General features: G+C 56.4%; 1 protein-coding gene across 4 annotated transcripts in view; it reads left to right on the top strand.

The window, feature by feature from the left end:
* Positions 1 to 19,085, top strand: part of SHANK3 (SH3 and multiple ankyrin repeat domains 3) — a 50,407-nt gene that overhangs the window by 9,509 nt on the left and 21,813 nt on the right. For all 4 annotated transcript variants that reach the window (XM_060164972.1, XM_060164970.1, XM_060164971.1 and 1 more), the window contains exons 10-17: positions 2,406 to 2,679; positions 5,612 to 5,814; positions 6,939 to 7,052; positions 12,934 to 13,009; positions 13,203 to 13,285; positions 13,740 to 13,864; positions 13,965 to 14,097; positions 15,027 to 15,107. In XM_060164972.1, coding sequence (XP_060020955.1) covers positions 2,406 to 2,679; positions 5,612 to 5,814; positions 6,939 to 7,052; positions 12,934 to 13,009; positions 13,203 to 13,285; positions 13,740 to 13,864; positions 13,965 to 14,097; positions 15,027 to 15,107 — 1,089 coding nt within the window. The remainder of the gene's footprint in view (positions 1 to 2,405; positions 2,680 to 5,611; positions 5,815 to 6,938; positions 7,053 to 12,933; positions 13,010 to 13,202; positions 13,286 to 13,739; positions 13,865 to 13,964; positions 14,098 to 15,026; positions 15,108 to 19,085) is intronic.

The raw sequence follows: 19,085 nt of genomic DNA, 5'->3' as shown, positions 1-19,085 counted from the left end.
ACCACCACTTGTTATTACCTTTAAAAGAATATTTTTTATTCAAAAAATTTTTTTATTATAGCCATTCTAGTCTAAGTGAAGAGGTATCTCATTGTGGTTTTGACTTGCATTTCCCTAATGGTTGTTGATGCATCTTTTCATGTGCTTGTTGGCTGTTTGTACATCTTTTTTGGAGAAATGTCAGGAGAAATGTTGCTCATTTTTATTTATTTTTAAAAATATTTATTTATTTATTTTGGCTTTGCCGGGTCTTAGTTGCAGCATGCGGGATCTTTTAGGTGCGGCATGAGGACTTCTTAGTTGCGGCATGCATGTGGGACCTAGTTCCCCTACCGGGGATAGAACCTGGGCCCCCTGCATTGGGAGCACAGAGTCTTACCCACTGAACCACCAGGGAAGTCCCTTTGCTCATTTAAAAATTGCTCATAGAATAAGTTAGGAAGTGTTCCTACCTCTTCCATTTTTTGGGAAGAATTTGAGAAGGATTTTGCTAATTCTTCTTTAAATGTTTGGTGGAATTCATTAGCGATGCCATTTCATGCTGGGTTTTTCTTTGTTGGGAGATTTGTGATTACTGATCCAATCTCCTTGCTTTTTATGGGTCTGTTTAGATTTTCTATTTCTTCTTGAGTCAGTTTTGGTAATTTATGTTTTTCTAGAATTTGTCCATCTAGTTTATCTACTTTGTTGACATACAATTATTCATTGTATTCTCTTATATTTCTTTTTACTTGTATAAGGTTGGCAGTAATACCCCAATTTTCATTTCTGATTTCAGTTATTTGTGTCCCCCTTCTCTTTTTTTTCTTAGTCAGTCTAGCTAAAGTTTTGTCAATTTTGTTGATATTTTCAAAGAAACAACTTTTGGTGTCATTGATTCTCTCTGTATTTCTATTCTCTATTTTGTTTATCTCAAGTAAGTTTTATTATTTCCTTCCTCTGCTAGCTTTGGGTTTGGTTTGCTTCTCTTTTTCTAGTTCCTTAAATAGGTTATTGATTTGAGACCTTTATCCCTTTTTAATGTAGGTGCTTACAGCTATAAATTTACCTTTTAGTACTGCTTTTACTGCATCCCGTAAGTTTTGGTATGTTGTATTTTTGTTTTTCTTTTCTCAAAGTGTTTTCAGTTTTCCTTATGATTTCTGTTTTGACACATTGTTTAAGAGTGTTGTTTAATTTTTCACATATTTGGGAATTTTCCAGGTTTTTTTTCCTGTTCTTAATTTCTAGCTTCATTCCATTGTCATTGCAGAAGATACTTTGTATGATTTCAGTCTTTTTAAATTTATTGACACTTTTTTGGTGACCTCATTAATGATCTATCTCGGAGAATGTTCCATGTGCACTTGAGAATAATGTGTATTCTGCTCTTGTTCTGTGGAGTGTCCTATATATATATATATATATATATATATATATATATGTTAGGTCTAATTGGTTCAAGTCTTCTATGTCCTTATTGATCTTGTCTTTAGATGTTCTATTCATTATTGAAGGTGGGGTGTTAAAGTCTTAAATATTATTGTAGAACTGTCTATTTCTCCAAAGATATCAGTGTTTGTTTCATATATTTTGATGCTTTGTTGTATATGTATTAATAATTGTTAATCTATTTGATGAATTGACACTTTTATCAATATATAATGTCCTCTGTCTCTTGTAACACTTTTTATCTTTTAAGTCTATTTTGTCCGATATTAATGTAGCTACTTAGCTCTCTTTTGGTTACTATTTACATGAAATTATCTTCCATTATCCTTTTATTTTAAGCCTACTTGTGTCTCTGGATCTAAAGTGATTCTTTTGTAAATAGTACATAGTTGGATCATGTTTTTAAACTCATCATCTGCTATTTAAATAAAGTTTTATTAGAACTCAGCCACACCCATCTGCTTATACATCATTTGAGGCTGTTTTCATGCCGCAGAGGCCGTGCTGAGTCCTTACAACAGAGACTGTATGGCTTGCAAAGCCTGAAATGGTTACTATCTGATTCATTACAGATGTTTGCCAACCCCCGGTCTAGAGCATCTTTTACAGTTTCTCTGGTTATGGTCAACTGCAAACAGTTCTATACAGTGGTAGTCTGGTGAGATTTGTCACATGTGGCCGGTTTTGTCTCTCTGGAAGCCTGCGAAAAAGGCAGTTCCAAGACCTCATTTGGCTGAGAGGAAGGGCAGGCTTTTACCCCTGAAGGTAGAGGTAGAGGCAGTTTGGTATGTGTCCCTCCTGGCATCATAGTTTCAGTCATGGGGTGACCAGCTGTCCTGGTTTGCCGGGACTGAGGCAGTTCCTGGGACATAGGATTCTACTTTTAAAATCTGGAAATACCAGGCAAACCAGGACAAGTTGGTCACCCTTTCTGGCTGCCCAGAGTCTCACCTGTCCCCCCTACCCCCTCCCAGTACCATTCAGGGAAACCCCCAGCTATGCGAAGCGGCGGCGGCTGGCTGGCCCTAGCGGCCTTGCCTCTCCTCGGCCCCTGCAGCGCTCGGCCAGCGACATCAACCTGAAGGGTGAGGTGCAGCCAGCAGCTTCTCCTGGACCTTCACTGCGAAGCCTCCCCCACCAGCTGCTGCTCCAGCGGCTGCAGGAGGAGAAAGACCGGGACCGGGATGGTGACCAGCAGAGTGACGGCAGTGGCCCCGCAGCAGGCAGGGGCAGCCAGAGTAAGATCAGGTATGTGGGGGCCGGGACCTGAGCCTGGAGGAGCCAGCATTAGCGGGGCAGGGAGGGGCCTGTTTGTGCCTGGCACCTCTGCAGTGATGAGCTGAGGCTTTGGGTCGGCGGAGGGGTCTCTTTGGATGGGAAAGGGAAGAAGGTGAGGTCCTGTGGCCTGGGGCAGGCGCCCCTGTGCTGATCTCTGGCTGGAGCTGGACTTGTCCCGAAGGCAGTGGGCAGCTGAGGGAGAATGTTGTGGGGAGAGGGTCTGGTCAGACCTGTGGTTTAGAAAGGTTCCTGCAGTGCCAGGGAGGAGGATGAGGGCTGGGATGAGGCAGGGCTGGGTGACGTGTGGCAAGAGGTCAGGGACTGGAGCTTCCTTTCCATGAGGGCTCAAAATCTATGGGTGGACCCTAGCCCTGTTCCCAAGGGGGGAGTCTTCATCCCAACGCTCCGTCTTGGTGTTTCCCCAGCCCCTCTGGCCCTGTATAACCACAGGACCCCATGGCTCTTCTCTTTATCCCTCACCATGAGTGCTGGGACCCTGAGAACCAAGGACGTCTGAAGGACTTGGCATTCCTAGAACTTAAAGCAAAAAGCCTGGGCGGGAGCCTCACCAGACTCTGTGGGCTGGAGCCCCACTGAGCTGAGCAGTGGGGAGTGGAAGGTAGAAACTGGCTCTGCAGACAGATGGATGGGCTCCAGTGCAGTCCTTGCATCTGCCTCCCGTGTGGCCTTGTGCGGATTAGCCAACCACTCTGTGCCTGCCTTTCTCATCAGTAAGGTAGGCTAATCCTACCCAAAGATTTCCTTTGGGAAGCCTTCTGGAGCCTGGGCAGTGAGGGCTCCCTACTGGGACCCCCCTGGCCCACAGCAGTGGCCTGCTGCTGCTGATTAAGGCCTCTCTCCTCCCTGCACCTTGAGGGCAGGAGCTGTCTTTCTCATTTCCCACAGTTGCTCCAGAGCCAGTCACATAGAAGGTGCTCGGCTGACATGTTGACTGAAAGAGTTACATAAATAGCACTTTGTTTTCACAATGACAGCTGGGCTCAGCAGCGTAGTGTTGACCGTGTATGAGGCTGTGCTGTATTTTACAGATGAGGGTCCTAACTCTCAGGTGGGGTAAATGACTTGCCCAAAGTCACAGAGCTGGGAAGCAGCTTAACTTGTCCCCAGGTAGACCTGATTCCCAAACTTCCTAAGCCTGAGCGTTCAGCAGAGGGGTGCAGCAGGAGCTTATAAAAGCCATTTCTTCCTCTGCTGTCGTCCCTGCTCATATAGCCTCGACCTGTGATGTCCCTACCCAGACTGCAAGGCTACCTGTCCTGCCCCAAATCACCTCAGTTCTCCCCCAAAACTTTTGCATGGCCCAGTGGCTAAAAGAACAAACTTTGGGGTGTTTCAGTTTTGCAGATGGGCTGCTCCTGAGCTGGAGCTGTGTGGAAGCCCTGCTTTCATGCAGTTTTCGTATATTCGGTCATTCTTTTAGCAAACACAAGCTAAGACCTGCTCTGTGGGGAGAACAGAATTATTGTCGCTTTCTTTCCAGCAAACATTTAGTAGGTGCCTAGAGTGCCAGATGTGGTGGGGGGCTAAGGACGAAGCAGCAGCTGGGGGGGAGCGATCCAGGTAATTTTTATTGGAGGTAAGGGAGTCCCCCAGTGAGTGGCCAGGAGGGGGCTGAGGAAGTTTGGTGCACCCTGGAGGGAGAGGGCCTCAGGGGGAGAGATCACGTTTGGTGGAAGGAGAGAAGGTAGACGGCTGAGTTTGAGCTGCTGTTGTGGGGTGGTGGGTAGAGGTGGCCGAGGTGGCAGTTTCCCCCTGGCTCCCCCTGTTGGCAAAGCCTGGCATGAAATGTAGTCGCAGAGTCCCCACCACCATCACAGAGCCGGACAGAGAAAGGTGCATTCGGAGCTGAGAGACAGTAACTTAACAGTTGGCCGGAGGAGGAGCATTAGGATAGCTGAGGTGTTGGGGACAGCCTTATGAGCGGCCGCGGGAGGGAAAAGAAGGTACCCAGCCTTGTTACTGAAGTGTAGCTAATTCTCGTCCCAGAGAGCCTGGCTATCGGCGGAGAACGTGGACCTGGTCGGCCTAGGTGCCAGGGAGCCAGTGCAGGCCGTTGAGCAGGGCAGAGGCGTAGGGCCGAGGCCTCAGGCTCGGTGCCCAGATCGGGGGAGTGGTCCGGGCAAGGCGGTCAGCCTGGAGAGGGCATGAACATCCGAGGCAGATGTCCAGGAGGAGACCCAGGTCGGGAGGGGGATTCTGGCGCCCAGCACACGCAGCGGTCAGGGTGTGAGGAGGCCAAGGCCCGAGCTGGAGGGTGCGGGCGCGGACCCGCTGGGGGAGCCCCTCCTGGCGGCGAGGCGGACCTTCACGGAGGCGCTTCCCTCCTGTCCGAAGCCTCCAGTCCCTCCCCAGCTCCCACCCAGCCGGTCCCGCCTCCCCAGTCCCCGCGCTCCTCCGTCGGACTGACCCCTCCCCCACCTTCCCCTCTGGGCACCGTAGTCCCCCTCGGCCCCTCGGCCTCTCCCGCGTCGGGGCCGCGGCGACCGGGCCGCAGGGGGGAGAGGAGGGAGCCCGGCCCGCCGCCCGCAGAGGGAGGAGCCGGGCCGCGGAGGAGGCGGGGCGCGCGGAGCGGCCGTGGCATGGAGCGAGCCCGGCGCGCCCGGGAGCGCAGCCCCGCGGCCCCGGAGCCCTGAGCGGGCGCGGCTCGTGCGCTGGCGGGAGCGGGCCGGGCGCGGCGGCGCGGCCCATGGAGCGGCCCCGGGCCGGGCCCCCGGCGGGCGGGCGGGCGGCCGCGGCGGGCGGCGGGCGGCGGGCGCTGCGGCGGCGGCTGCGGTGAGGCCGGCGGCGGGGCCGGGCCGCGCGCCATGGAGGCCCCGGGCGCCGGCTTCGCGTGCCCGCTGCCCCCCGGCATCGCGTCCGTCACCTACGTGTTCGTCTACAGCCCGAGCGGTCCCGGCGGCCCCGGCGGCCCCGGTCCCGTGCCCGGCCCTGGCCCGGCGCCCCCCGCGGCCCCCGCGCCGCCGCCCCGGGGCCCGAAGCGGAAACTTTACAGCGCTGTCCCCGGCCGCAAGTTCATCGCCGTGAAGGCGCACAGCCCGCAGGGCGAGGGCGAGATCCCGCTGCACCGCGGCGAGGCCGTGAAGGGTGAGGGGGCGCGGGGGGCGCGGTCGCGGGGGGGCGCGGCGCGGGGCCTCCTGGGGTTCGCGGGCGCCACTCTGGGGTGCCCGGCCCGGCTTCCCGGCGACCGTGGAGGGGCTGATGCCATTTTGGGTGTCTGTTATTAGGGGTGTCCCTGGGAACTCTGAGTCGCCGTGGTCATTATGGGTTGCATCTGCCACTGGGGATTCCTTGTGTCGCTGTGAAGGGCTCTGTCAGGGAGGGGTGTCTGTCTTTATGGGGTTCCTGTCGTGGGTCCCTCTCCATCCTCTGTCATTTTGGGTTTTCCGTGTCACAGCAGAAGCTCCTCTCGTCATGGGGGTGTTTCTGTGTCATGCTCGGGGCTGGTGGTGGTGGGGTTCTCTGTGTTCGTAGGACCTTATCCTATTACAGAGCTTCCTTGAATTATGGGGTTCCTGTGTCACTTCTGGGACTTTTTTCATTGGAAACGCTTGTGATATGTGGGAATTCTCTGCCATTCTGGGGGTATCTGTGACAGTTAATGTGGGTGTCTGTGATGAGGGGGTCCTGTGCCATGACAAGCTCCTTGCATTACGAGGGTCTCTGTCATCACTGGGGTCCTCACCTCATGAGCGCGCTCTGCCCGTGGAGCCTAAGAAAGACACAGTTGCGAGGGTCAGCTCTCCATGGCCCATCATGTGGCCTAATCCCCTGGCCGCAGCACAGTGACCCTGAGCTCTTGGCCGTGACCCCTGGGGTGGGCGACAGAGCAAGGTTGGTTGGGGGTTGGTTGAAGAGGTGGGAGGAGAGGGGTCAGCTAGGAGGGCAGGAGTAGGATTGTGGCCCCTGCCTCTGCCTCCTGTCCCCCCCTCGAGTGTGTCCATCTGTGCGTCTCTCTGTCCCCCACATGCCCATCCTGTGCTGTGCCCATCTGTTCTTTTCTGTCTTCTGTGTGGATCCCAAAATTTTCCCAGGGAAAAAGACAGGAGGATGAAGGAAGGGACGGGAAGGGAAGGAGAGACGTGAAGGGTGGGTGGGCAGAGCCTGAGCCCGAGGAGGTGGAGGTGGGGCTGGTGGTGCTGGTGGGAGAGGTGTGGCCCTCCGGCCGCCCTCCTCCGCCCTGACAGCCCGTCTGGCTTCTGTCCCTCCAGTGCTCAGCATTGGGGAGGGCGGTTTTTGGGAGGGGACCGTGAAAGGCCGCACAGGCTGGTTCCCGGCTGACTGCGTGGAGGAGGTGCAGATGAGACAGTATGACACGCGGCACGGTGAGTGACCCCTACGTCCCCTGGGTGGCCCCTGAGGGTGCCGCCCCTTCCAGCTTCCCGTTGGTCTTGCTTGGAGGCAGATCCTCATTGTATACACAGAGAAAAGACTAGAACAAACTCAAACACACGTTCGAAGTAGGTGCAAACTCGTGTACATGACAGACACGGCACGCGTTCACCCCATACTTACTTACCAACACACACGTGTGCATCTGGATCCTGGACAGCTGTGGAGACACGTGTGACGTGCGCGCCCATGGGACGCACACGTATGAACGTGCACCAGTCTGTGATCCCACGTGTGGCTCTCAGTGACCACAACCCTTCCCAGACACGGTTCTCACAGAAATGCTGGGTGCTTGGAGTGTGTGATTGCCGTGTGGCTGGCAGACAAGTAAAGAGGTCAGTATGAGAAAAGAGGCATCTTTCCAAAGTGGACAGATTGTCCAAGTGGGCAGTGCCGGGAGGCCTGGGCCAGCCAAAAGGAAATGAGGCCAGTTGGGCCCAGAGGGGCTGTCATGGGTGCCCTGGGGCCAGGATGGTCTGAGGGCAGCAGGTGGGGGATGGCTGCATCCTTAGCCTGCAGGAAGGACGTGAGGGCAAAGGCCGTGGCTCCTGCGGCTGGTGAGCAGCCTCGGTCCAACCCTGCTCACCACCTGAACCTCCAGGAAGGACCCCTCTGGGAGTTGGGATCTGAGGTGGTCCTGCCGGTGGAAAGGAGCGGGGTCCTTTCAAGACCCCAGCCAGGGCTGACTGCGCACCCAGGAGGCCCCTCGACCCGCAGGTATTATTTCTGGCCCCGAGAGCTGGTGGGACAAGGGAGCCCCCTCCTGAATGGTGGCTAGGTGGTGGTCACTAGTGGTGTGTCTGGACCCAGGGTGCATTCCTCTGTCTTTCTGCACATGAAGGGCTCAGAGCCAGGGTTGCTGTGCTCCCTTATCCTGGGTTGCGGGTTTCCCCAGGGGAGCCCACCCCTGTGTGGCCTGGACCCCTGCCCTGGGTGGAGCGTGGCAGAGCCCAGGGAAGCAGGAGTGTGGCCGCTGACCCACTCCTGAGCAGGAGCCTTTATTATGAATTATTTATTTATTTTTATTGCAGTATAATTGCTTCACAGTGGAGCCTTTACTCTCATACCTGGCTGTTCACACCGCCTCACCCTGACGGCTCTCCTTGCGGCTGGGAGCCTGGGAGGGACACGACATCCTGTATTCTGCCCATCGTGGGCAGGTGGGGTGGTATGTTGAGGTGGGGAGTGGTTTCGGAAGTTTGGGCTCTGGTGCCAACTGGACAGGAGAGGGGAGGGGAAGGAGGGGCCTCGAGACCTGCGTAGGGAGTGGGTCCTGTGCGCCCCTATAGGGTGGGCAATAAAGGTTCTGGTCTGAGAACTCTGTGGGTCCAGGGGCAGTTGGAGCTGAATCTGAGGCTGGGGAGGAAGGAAGGGAGGTCTGGACTGGAGTTGGAATTTGAGAACAGCCCATGTTTGTTAGGTGTTTGACGTGCGCTGGACCCTGTGTTGGGAGCTGGGGTCACAGGGGCTGGCTCTCTGCCTAGCGAGGGGCAGGCGGGCACACTGCATGGCTGTGACAGGCGTGAGCACAGGGGCCTCCCTGGGTCGGTCTGAAGGAGTCCGGGGGCCTTTAAAGCAGAGGTGTTGTTTGAGCTAAGCCTTGAAGGATCGCTAGGACCATCTAGGTGGTCGGCATGGTGGGGGTGGGGGCAGAGCCTGTTGGCCAGGGCACGGCCTGTTGGCCAGGGCACGGCATGGCCTTCTAGACCTACACGTGCTGCACCCCGTGTGCTCCAAGCAGTGTCAGGATGCCTGGCTGGGTTTTAAGCTCTCTTACATCTAAGAGTTCACTGACTCGTCCCGGCGTGCCTGGGAGGTGGGGACAGTTGTCGTTAGTTCATCTCTAGGAGGGTTCTGTCCCGCAGCCCAGGGAGCAGTCTTGTTTGCAGTGTAGGCAGTGGGCTGCAGGGTCTGTGCTGTAGCTGCCACGCTTCATGGGCTCTGGCTGAGCGAACCTGTGTGTTGAGGGGCGGGTGGCAGGGCTGGAGTGGGGAGTGTGAGGGCTGGTCCCGCGTCCTGGGACCAGGGGCTAAAGTTTGTGGCGGTGTCGCAGGAGGAGTCTGGGGGGCGCTGTCCTGATCGTGCTGGTCATTTAGGATTAGGGTGATGGCCCAGGCAGGGCAAAGCAGGGAGACGGAGACGGGATGGGCAGGGCTGGACTGGAGTCATAGAGAAGGGAGACGACACAGAGCAACCTGTTGAAGGAGCTATAGGCCTCCGGGCAGTGGTGGGGCTCCTAGACAGGGGTGGCTCTGGGATTTGTCATCTGAAAGTGTCAGAAGGTACCTGGGTAGATGGGAGCGTTTCATGGACGGGCAGGGAGACAGGCCTGCGGGGGCTGCCTGCTGGGAGGGGGTGGGAATAACCTCTGTCCTTACCTGCAGGCCCGGCCGCCAGCTGCTCTGGGCAGAGTCTCTGATCTGGGACCCAGGGGCTGAGTTCTGCCAGAGGCGAGAGGGCAGCCCAGGAACAGGAACCTGCTTCCAACAGGCCCAGATCCAAAGAAAGATCTGTTTCTGAGACTGGAGCAGGGACAGAGAAGGGACTTAGAGGCCAAGGAGGGGATACTGCCAACACGTGTGGGCCAGGCCGATGCCCTGGGTCAGCAGAGAGCAAGGCTCCCACGGCACCCATCTGGGTGAAAGGAGCAGTTGCAAGCAGGGAGAGTTGAGCTGTGAGGGGAGGGAGTGGGGAGGCGGCCCTGGGCATCCGGGAGGCTGGCATAGAACACCAAAGCTATGGCTCTGGCTGGCATCCTCCCTCCTCCTCCTTTCTTTCCAGTACTGGGGGTGGGGGGGGCATGCTGTGTGTTTTCATTTGCGTTATGTAATAATTTGTGTTTGGTCGATAAATATAAAAATAGGAGTCCGGTGATCTGCAGAGGGTCATTTTTGGGGGAGGAGTCCTTCTGCAGGCAGGCACTGTGAACGTTTCCGAAGTTGGGTCAGCGTGGAGAAGGGTGTGGTGGAGGTGAGGAGAGGCCTGGCCTGCTCTGGCTTTGGGGACGGCAGGGTGGTGGGTGCAGGTGTGCTGCAGAGGGAGGAGAGGGTGTGAGCACTGGGTACGGTGCCAGTGAGATCAGACTATGGGCCATCAGAAGCTAGGGGGCCCCTCCAAGGTGAACCTAGGGGGCCCCTCCAAGGTGAATTTTCCTGCTTTATAAGGAGAGGGCCAAAAGGGACTGTCGAACATACTGAGAATCACACAAGTTAGTGGCAGGGTTCTGAAATCCAGATCAATACTTTTCCTGATACCTGTGTCTTCTGATGTTAACAGGAGCTCTTCTTTCCATCCAGCCACTGCTCCATCTACTCTTTTTTTAAAATTTTTTAATTTTTGGCTGCGTTGCGTCTTCGTTGCTGCACGCAGGCTTCCTCTAGTCGCGGCGAGCAGGGGCTACTCTTTGTTGAGGTGCACGGGCTTCTCGTTGCGGTGGCTTCTCTTGTTGCGGAGCGTGGGCTCTAGGCACGTGGGCTTCAGTAGTTGCAGCATGTGAGCTCAGTAGTTGCGGCGCATGGGCTCTAGGGCACGCAGGCTTCAGTAGTGTGGCTCGCGGGCTCAGTAGTTGTGGCTCATGGGCCCTAGAGCACAGGCTCAGTATTTATGGCGCACAGGCTTAGTTGCTCTGCAGCATGTGGGATCTTCCTGGGCCAGGGATCGAACCTGTGTCCCCTGCGTTGGCAGGTGGATTCTTAACCACTGCTCCACCAGGGAAGTCCCTCCGTCTACTATTTTTTTTAAAAATTAATTAATTAATTAATTAAGTTTTGGCTGTGCTGGGTCTTTGTTGCTGCGCGCGGGCTTTCTCTAGTTGCGGCGAGCGGGGACTACTCTTCGTTGCAGTGTGCGGGCTTCTCATCGCGGTGGCTTCTCTTGTTGTGGAGCACGGGCTCTAGGCTTCAGTAGTTGTGGCTCGCGGGCTCTAGAGCTCAGGCTCAGTAGTTGTGGCGCATGGGCTTAGTTGCTTCGCGGCATGTGGGATCTTCCCAGACCAGGGATCGAACCCGTGTCCCCTGCATTGGCACGCGGATTCTTAACCACTGTGCCACCAGGGAAGTCCCCTCTGTCTACTCTTACATCCATCTATGCTTTCACTCACCCACCCATCCTGTCATCCATCAAGCCACCTAGCAGACCCAGTCCACCCATCCCCTCCTTCCATCCATCCCCCCACCTCCCTACCCTGCTCTCTTTCCCTCCATCCACTTATATATACATTTACCTTTTGATCCATCCTTCTGTCTACCTCTTGTTCCATCCATCCTTCCATCCATCCACCCCCCCGCCCCAGCCAGTTGTCCACCTGTCTGTCCTTCCAGTTGGCATTTGGAACGCCTGTTGTGTGCCAGGTGCTGTGCTTGGTGCTAGGATCACAGAAACAACTGCGACATGGTCCTTACCCTCAGGAGCTTACAGTTAGTGGAGACAGTCGTCAGAATCATAGGTCCCCTCTCGGGCCTCCTTTCCTGCTCTCTCTCCTGCTCCCTCCGCCCCAGCTGCCCAGGCTGTTCACTGTCCCAGAAAGCCTTTACCCACACGGAGGGCTGCTCCCTTACGTCCTCGTGCCTTTGTTCACCTCTCCCTTCCTGGGGAGGCCTTCACGTGACCACCTAGAATTGCAGCGCCCCAAACGGCTTCCTTTTTTCTTACTGCTTACCAGCATTCCACACGTTCTGTGTGTACCTGTTTCTCGTCTCCTCTCTCTCTTCATCTGTACAGTTTAGCCTGTAAACTCCGCAGGGTAGGGGGGCTTCGTTCTGTTCTCTGCTCCATTCTTGGAGCCTGGTACGTAGTAGGAGCTCAGTACGTACTTGTTGAATGAATAAATTGATCTTGAGGAATGCTAAGCTGGTAGAGAAGGGGGGAGGAGCTGAGGGGTGAAATTACAGGTGGTGGTGGAGCTGGAGACAGAGGTGCTGGGGGCTGGGGGCCAGGAGTGGGTGCGAGGGTACCAGAGAATCCAGTGTACATGTACAGGCAGCTGGAGAAGTAAGCCTGGAGCAGGGAGGGTCGTGACTGGAGGTGCGGACTGGAACCTGCAGGCTTGCAGGACATCAGCGAGGCCGAGGGTGGGGCAGCTCTGCAGTGGCTGTGAGGGACTCTGAGATCAAGAGTACAGACGGGGATAAAGCTCTGTGGGATGCAGTGACAGCAGGATAGGGGGACCTAGCCCCCCATACATGGAGGTGGCGTCTGGAGCAAAGGACCCCATGGGGGTGAGCGTCTCTGTGGTGAGGGGTACGTTGAAGACACAGGGCCACCTCAGTGCCAGCTCACAGGGGTATGTAGCGTGACACTTGCACATGACTGGGGGTCATGCACACACAGACATGCACACGTATGAGCACAGCACCTGCACATGACTGCAGGTCACAGACGCGCCTGTATGAACACAGCACTTACACGTGACTCCAGGCCACACGTGTGCGTGCGCAAGCTTCTCTGCCCTTAGTTTGGGGCTTGCTGACTCTCTCTGTGCTTGCCCTGGCCCTGTCCGGTCTGCTGTGTGCAGCCACTCGGGAGAAAGATGAGCCACAGCTCCTGCCCCCGTCTGGACCCTGACCCCTAGAGGCAAGAGTTCCTGCATGGTCCCCTCAGCCTTCTCACCTAGGACCGCTGGGCCCAGGACCCCAGGATTTGGACCCCCCACTTCCATGTGGGCACTACCATGCCAGGGGCGTGTGCGTGAGCGTGCGTGCATGCGTGTGCGTGTGTGTGCGCGCGCGCGTGCGGCTGGTGACGGGCGTGGTTCAGGGGGCGGTTCACGCCACGTGGAGGATGAGACCCTCTGTCAGCTCCTGAACCTCCCCTCAGAAACCCGGGAGGACCGGACGAAGCGACTTTTCCGCCACTACACGGTGGGCTCCTATGACAGCCTCTCTGCACACAGGTACAGGTGGGGCAGGTGGGCAGGCGGGCGAGGGTGGGCACGCGTGCGATGGAGCGTCAGATGTGGAGGGAGGCCTCCCGGGTGAGTCCAAGGACAGCTCCCAGGGTGGGCTGTGTCCGTGCCCGTGGGATCCTGTCTGGGGCACGTGCCTTCCCGGCAGGGTTCTCCTCACCTTTCTGTTTTCCTCTGTCAGCGATTATGTCATTGACGACAAGGTGGCTGTCCTGCAGAAACGGGACCACGAAGGCTTTGGTTTTGTGCTCCGGGGGGCCAAAGGTAACGGAGCGGGGTACCCGGCTGGCAAGGGCTGTGCACCACTCGGGGTGTCTTCTGTGTCCTGCCTCTGCTCCTCTCCTCTGCTCTCCTCCTGCCGCGCCCCTGCCCCCCTTTCTTCTCCCCCACCCGCTTCCTCTCCCTGCTGTGACTCTGTATTCTTGGTTTGGGATGTTGGTAGGAGGCAGCGGGTCCTTTCCCTCATTGGTTCCCAGGATCCCTGCTGTGCGTGTCTAATGGAGCGGGGGCCTTTCTGGTGGGGTGAGTGGCGGGGGCGGGGGGGGGTCTCTCAGAGGGGTGTGTCCTGGATTCCCGGGCTGGCTCTTCTCGCGCTGGGCAGCCCCCGCCTGCCGCCCCCCGGCCCAGGTCGTTCGTGGGAGGTTGCTGTGTGGCAGCCACCTCCACCTGGACCCTGCTGGCAGGACGCCGTCCTTATTGCCCTCTTCCCGTCCCACAGCAGAGACCCCCATCGAGGAGTTCACGCCCACGCCGGCCTTCCCAGCGCTTCAGTATCTCGAGTCGGTGGACGTGGAGGGCGTGGCCTGGAGGGCCGGGCTGCGCACGGGGGACTTCCTAATCGAGGTGAGGCTCGTCCTTCCCTGTGTGGCCCTGTGGGATGCTGGCCTCTGTCCGAGCCCGAGGAGGACTCACCTGGATGGCCCCCGGGCCCTGACTGTCCCAGGTGAATGGAGTGAACGTGGTGAAGGTCGGGCACAAGCAGGTGGTGGCTCTGATCCGCCAGGGCGGGAACCGCCTCGTCATGAAGGTGGTGTCAGTGACAAGGAAGCCTGAAGAAGATGGGGCTCGGCGCAGAGGTGAGGGCTCGGGCTTCGGACCTCTGTGCCCAGTCTCCCTGCTCTGTCCCCTGACCTTAGACCTTTGACCCCAGGCCCATGCTCCTCTCATCACCCCCGGCCCCAGACTGCTGACTGCTGACGTCAGAGGCCTGAACCTAGGCGAACGCCCACGTGCGCCGCCTGGGTGCCAATCCCCGATGTTAGACAGCCAACCCTCTCCCGGCCTCTGACCCCAGGTTGCCCTCCTAAGATCCCTGCCCCCTCCTTCCCGGCGCCCCCCAGCCCCTGGCATGGAAGAGCCCTCCTTCCCGACGCTGCCAGCAGCTGCCTGGAGGCCGGGGTTGCCATAGCAACTGTGAGGTTGACGCTGCCGCTGCCGCTTATTGTCGGAGGGAAGGGGGAGGCGGCACCTGAGGGAAGAGGAAAAGCGTCTTCTCCCCGCGCCAACGTCGCGGCACAGCCTGGGCCCAGGAGGCTTTGCTGGCCGGGTCTAGCCCAGCCCAGGCCCTGGCTTGGCTGACCACACCCTGGTCCCCCGAGGGGCAGCGGCCTCCAGGCCTGGTGGGGGGGGCGGGCGCTGGAGCAGCAGGAGCCCGGCCTGCCGGGAGACCCCTCCCAGCCCCCACCCCATGACTCTGCCCTCGAAGCCTTCCACGTGGGCCCTCGGGCTGAGGCTGGCCAGCACTGTGACCCCCCTGGGGCCCTCGACCACCGCCTGAGGCCCTGGCTGCCCTGGCCCAGCCCGGCCTTCAGCACCCCCTGAGCTCCCAGCGCCATGAAGAAGTTTGCATCCAGCCGCAGCCTGAACAAGATCCTGGCGCAGTGTGACTCGTCCTCGCGGGAGTACGAGGAGATCCAAGCGGTGGAGCGCAGGTGGCACCTGCACCTGGCCACGCCGCGCTGCCTGCTGCTGGACAGGAGGTCCAAGGCCTCCCTCTTCTTTGCAGCCCCGCCGCCCCCTAAGAGGGCCCCCAGTACCACGCTGACCCTGCGCTCCAAGTCCATGACGGCGGAGCTCGAGGAGCTTGGTGAGTGGCAGGGCAGGCGGTGGGCAGATAGCCCAGGGCGGGGGCCCAGGTCAGGGGAGCTGGGCCAAAGCCAGGCAGAGACAGAGGGGAGGGAGGACCGAGAGGTGGATGTATGGACAGGTTAGAGGTAAATGGGTGGGTGCTGAAGTGGTGGGGGAATTGGGTGTCTGTGGGCTGAAAAGGGAGCTGACGTGTGGATGGATCGAGGGCTGAGGGGCAGGGTGACAGGGCTGGGGATAGACAGTGGGACCACCATGTCTGGCGGTGGGGAATCAGGCCCTGGCTCACCAGTGTGTTTGCATGCGTGTGCGCATGCAGCCCCTGGTCCTCCACACCTCCAGTATGACTTTACGTCTTCATTTCATCCAAGTGAGAAAAGGGGACCTGACCTTTGCTCCCGGCTCTACCAGGCACTAGCTGTGTGGTCTTCGCATTTCCTTTACCCTCTCAGCACCCGTTCACACATCAGTTAAGCAGGGCTCAGTAGAGTGAGCTGCCGACCTCACGGGGCCGTTGTGAACATTGCTGGTATGGTGATGGGACAGGTCCTCGTAAGTTGCAGGAGGCAAACAAGAGTGTGTTGAGGCTTTGATGGGTATGTGGAGGGCACGATTCCAGGGTGACTACCAGCAGCCTCATCGTGGGTGTGTCTCGATATATGTGACCGTTAATAGCCTCATCATTGGCATGTTCAGATATACATGACCGTGTCCTGACATACGTGACAGTTAATAATGGTTGTGCCCTGACTTACACGACCATGAACATCTTTATCATGGCATGTCCCAATGCACATGACTGTTAACGCGCTCGATCCTTCTATAACCTGAACCCAATTCGAGTCCCAGACTTTGCTCTCGTTCCAGCCATAGAAGGACCCCTGACTCTGGTCGTGTGCTGAGCTCTAACCCAGTCGTGGGCACAGGAAGGGCCCTGATCCTGGTTCTAGACTGAGCCCCAACCCTGGCTTCAGGCTTGGTTCTGCCCCAGCCATAGAAGGAACCCTTACCTGTCCCCTAAAATTATTTCTGACCTCCCTCATGGACTGATCCCTGACCCTAGACCTTTGCTGAGCCCTTCCCTTCCAAGCAGGTACTCTTTTTTTTTTTTTTTTTTTTTATTTTTTGTGGTACGCGGGCCTCTCACTGCTGTGGCCTCTCCCGTTGCGGAGCACAGGCTCCGGACGCGCAGGCTCAGCGGCCATGGCTCACGGGCCCAGCCGCTCCGCGGCATGTGGGATCTTCCCAGACCGGGGCACGAACCCGTGTCCCCTGCATCGGCAGGCGGACTCTCAACCACTGCGCCACCAGGGAAGCCCTGAGCAGGTACTCTTGACTGCAGTTTAGTTTGGTGTGGAGAACAGCCACCAAGATAGATTAGGCTGATGTGGTCAGGACCTTCTTCCCCATAAATATTCTGAATAAAGTAAAACTCTAAAAATACACAGCCATCTCAAAACAAAAGAAGAGGAATTTCCCAGTTCTCGAAAATGAAGAGAGAAATCAGAGCCAAGGGAGTGAGAGGAAGCAGATGCTCCCATAGTCCATGAGGGCTTGGGACCGATACAGATCCTACGGGCAGGGCACTGGGGCTCTGATACCCCCACAAAGCCAAGAGATGGGGGAAAGTAGAGCCAAGCCCAGGACTTGGAATTAGCATCAGAAGAACTGGGAACCGTAGAATGCTGTGAAAGAGACAAAACAAGGTGTTTAAAGCCAAAGTTTGAGAGAAATAACAGAACTCATAATGAAAGAACAACACAGTGGGGGGGGGGAAATAAGGATAAGCAGATTTAAAAAGGATTCCTAAAGAAATGTTATTGAAACAAAAATAGAGCCCCTGAGATTTTAAAAATCCGTCCCTGGGAAACAATATGGTAGACCCACCTGAAGGAAGAAACTATGAATTAAAAGATAATCTGAGGAAACTACCCGAAGTTCAGCACAGGAGGATAAGGAGATGCAAAATATCAAAGAGTAGACAAAAAATATGGAGGACAACTAAGAAAAATCCCAGCCTAAATAGAGTCCCAGAGGGAAAGAGTTAAAAGATTGGGGAAGAGGCAATATTTGAAGAGTAAATGGCTAAGACTTTTCTAAAATTGAACGAGGACATGAGACTCCAGTTTGCAGGAGTGTAAGTCTGAAGCAATGAAGTAAAAACAAAGCTACCCCTAGACCTGTCATAGTCAAATTTCACAACATCATAGACGAAAAGAAAAACCTGAATTGCCAGAGAATGATGACTTAGAAAGGAACAGGGGTCAGACTGACAGCGGAGGTCTGATCAGCAGATGCTAGAAGACAGCGGAACAGTAACTTCAAAGTCTTGGGTCAGAATGCCTTTGCACCTGGAATTCTATGCCTAGTAACCTCGCTCATTCAAGAGTAAGGCAGAGAAGCTCCGGGCCCCGGGGTCACAAGGGTGCAAGGCTAGTCATGGGGAGCTGACCCACTGCACTGATTGAAGATCCAAACTGGTCAATAAACCAATACCAGTAGGCAGCTGGGTCTGGCTAGACCCCACACCAGGCTCTGGTGGGTGGTTCCTGGGAGTCTCTTGCCAGAGGCCGTCACGTGGCCACGTTCAGCTGCACGTTCAGAAAGAGGTGCTTGGGCAGCCTGAGGTCTGTCATCCAGGGACCCAGGGACTCTGCGCTGCAGAAACAGAAGATTTGCCTTCTGCTCTCTGGGCTGCTTCTGTGTGCAGAGACCAGTGGATGGAAGAAGAGCCTCCTTCCTCTCTGGCCTGGGTGTCCCCTCTGTTGCCTTGTGACAGGGTTGCTCCACAGACCCCTGTCTTCCAGAGGGAGGGGGCTCACTCTTGTGGCCCGAGGTCAGCATCCTTTTCACCAGCTTTTCCTGAGCAGAGTCTGGGGGAGGGTGAAGGGACAGCCTACCGCAGAGCCTCCATCCACACTGCTGAGTGAGCGGGTCACAGCTTTTGTTGAACTGGACCCAGGCCCTTCCCGTGGCTCTGTTCAGAGGAAACCCACAGGAAACCCACTCCTGCCCCTGGACGACAGCTGTCCTGGGAAGCCAGTCCACCTGCCGACCTTCTGTAGACATACGTGGTTTGAGGAAGCCAGGCCAGCATCAGGATTTTCCCAGGTGCCTAAGCGATCATCCCATGATCCAGTGCTCGTGCTTTTACGGGACAGAAGGAAGGCCCGTGGGTTCGTTGCCAGCAGAAACGTGTCAGTTTTATGTCACGATATCGAGGGCTGACAGGGCCCTTTAGTGTCTGGCTATTGAGAAGATGAGCTGAACACCTGGGAAGAAAGGAAAATGTGAGGCGACAGAAAAGCAGGTGGCAAGGATGGGGCTCACGCAAGGTGGCTCCCTGTGGCTTGGAGGGCCCTGCAGGGGGAAGAGGAAGGGAAGGTATATCCTGCCCCCTGGGGGGGCACTGGTGTCCCCAAAAAGGAAGGGCTGAGGTGGCTGGCAGAAATGGCATTAAGAGGAGGGGTTGGGTGGGGACTCTCCTGAGAGGGAGAGAGAGGGAGGAGGGAGGGTGGGACCCCTCTAGTGCCCTTCAGCCCTGGGGCCCCTCACACTCAGCAGGTGCTCATTGCATAGCTTGAACCAAGGACGTGCTGGGGCTGCAGAGGTTGGTGGAGACCCAGGCCAGAGGGGCCCTGATGGGTCCAAGCCCCTCCTGTCCATCCTCTTTCCACTAAGAAATCTGGAACTTCTGGGTTCCTTGTTCTTTCGAGATGAGAATGTCAGGGCAGGTGCCATGCCAGGGTGTGGTCCCTGACTGGCCTTGGTCTGGAAAACACGCTGACTTGCCTGTTGTTGGAAACACACTGCAGGAATGCTTGTGGGTGGCCACTGCTCCATTGGTGGCCTCTGAAATGGGTTTTTATGGGGTTTTGCCTTTTTTCTGAACAAACGTTTGATTGAACCAAGTGTGACTTAGCTGTGTGTCCACACAGGTGTGTGCATATCTGTGTGTGTGTGGACGTACACAAGCACG

Source organism: Lagenorhynchus albirostris, chromosome 11 (assembly GCF_949774975.1).
Source record: "Lagenorhynchus albirostris chromosome 11, mLagAlb1.1, whole genome shotgun sequence".
In the NCBI taxonomy this organism is placed as follows: Eukaryota; Metazoa; Chordata; class Mammalia; order Artiodactyla; family Delphinidae; genus Lagenorhynchus; species Lagenorhynchus albirostris.
Note: the sequence above shows the minus strand (reverse complement) of the source record. Positions and strands in the feature narration are given on the sequence as shown.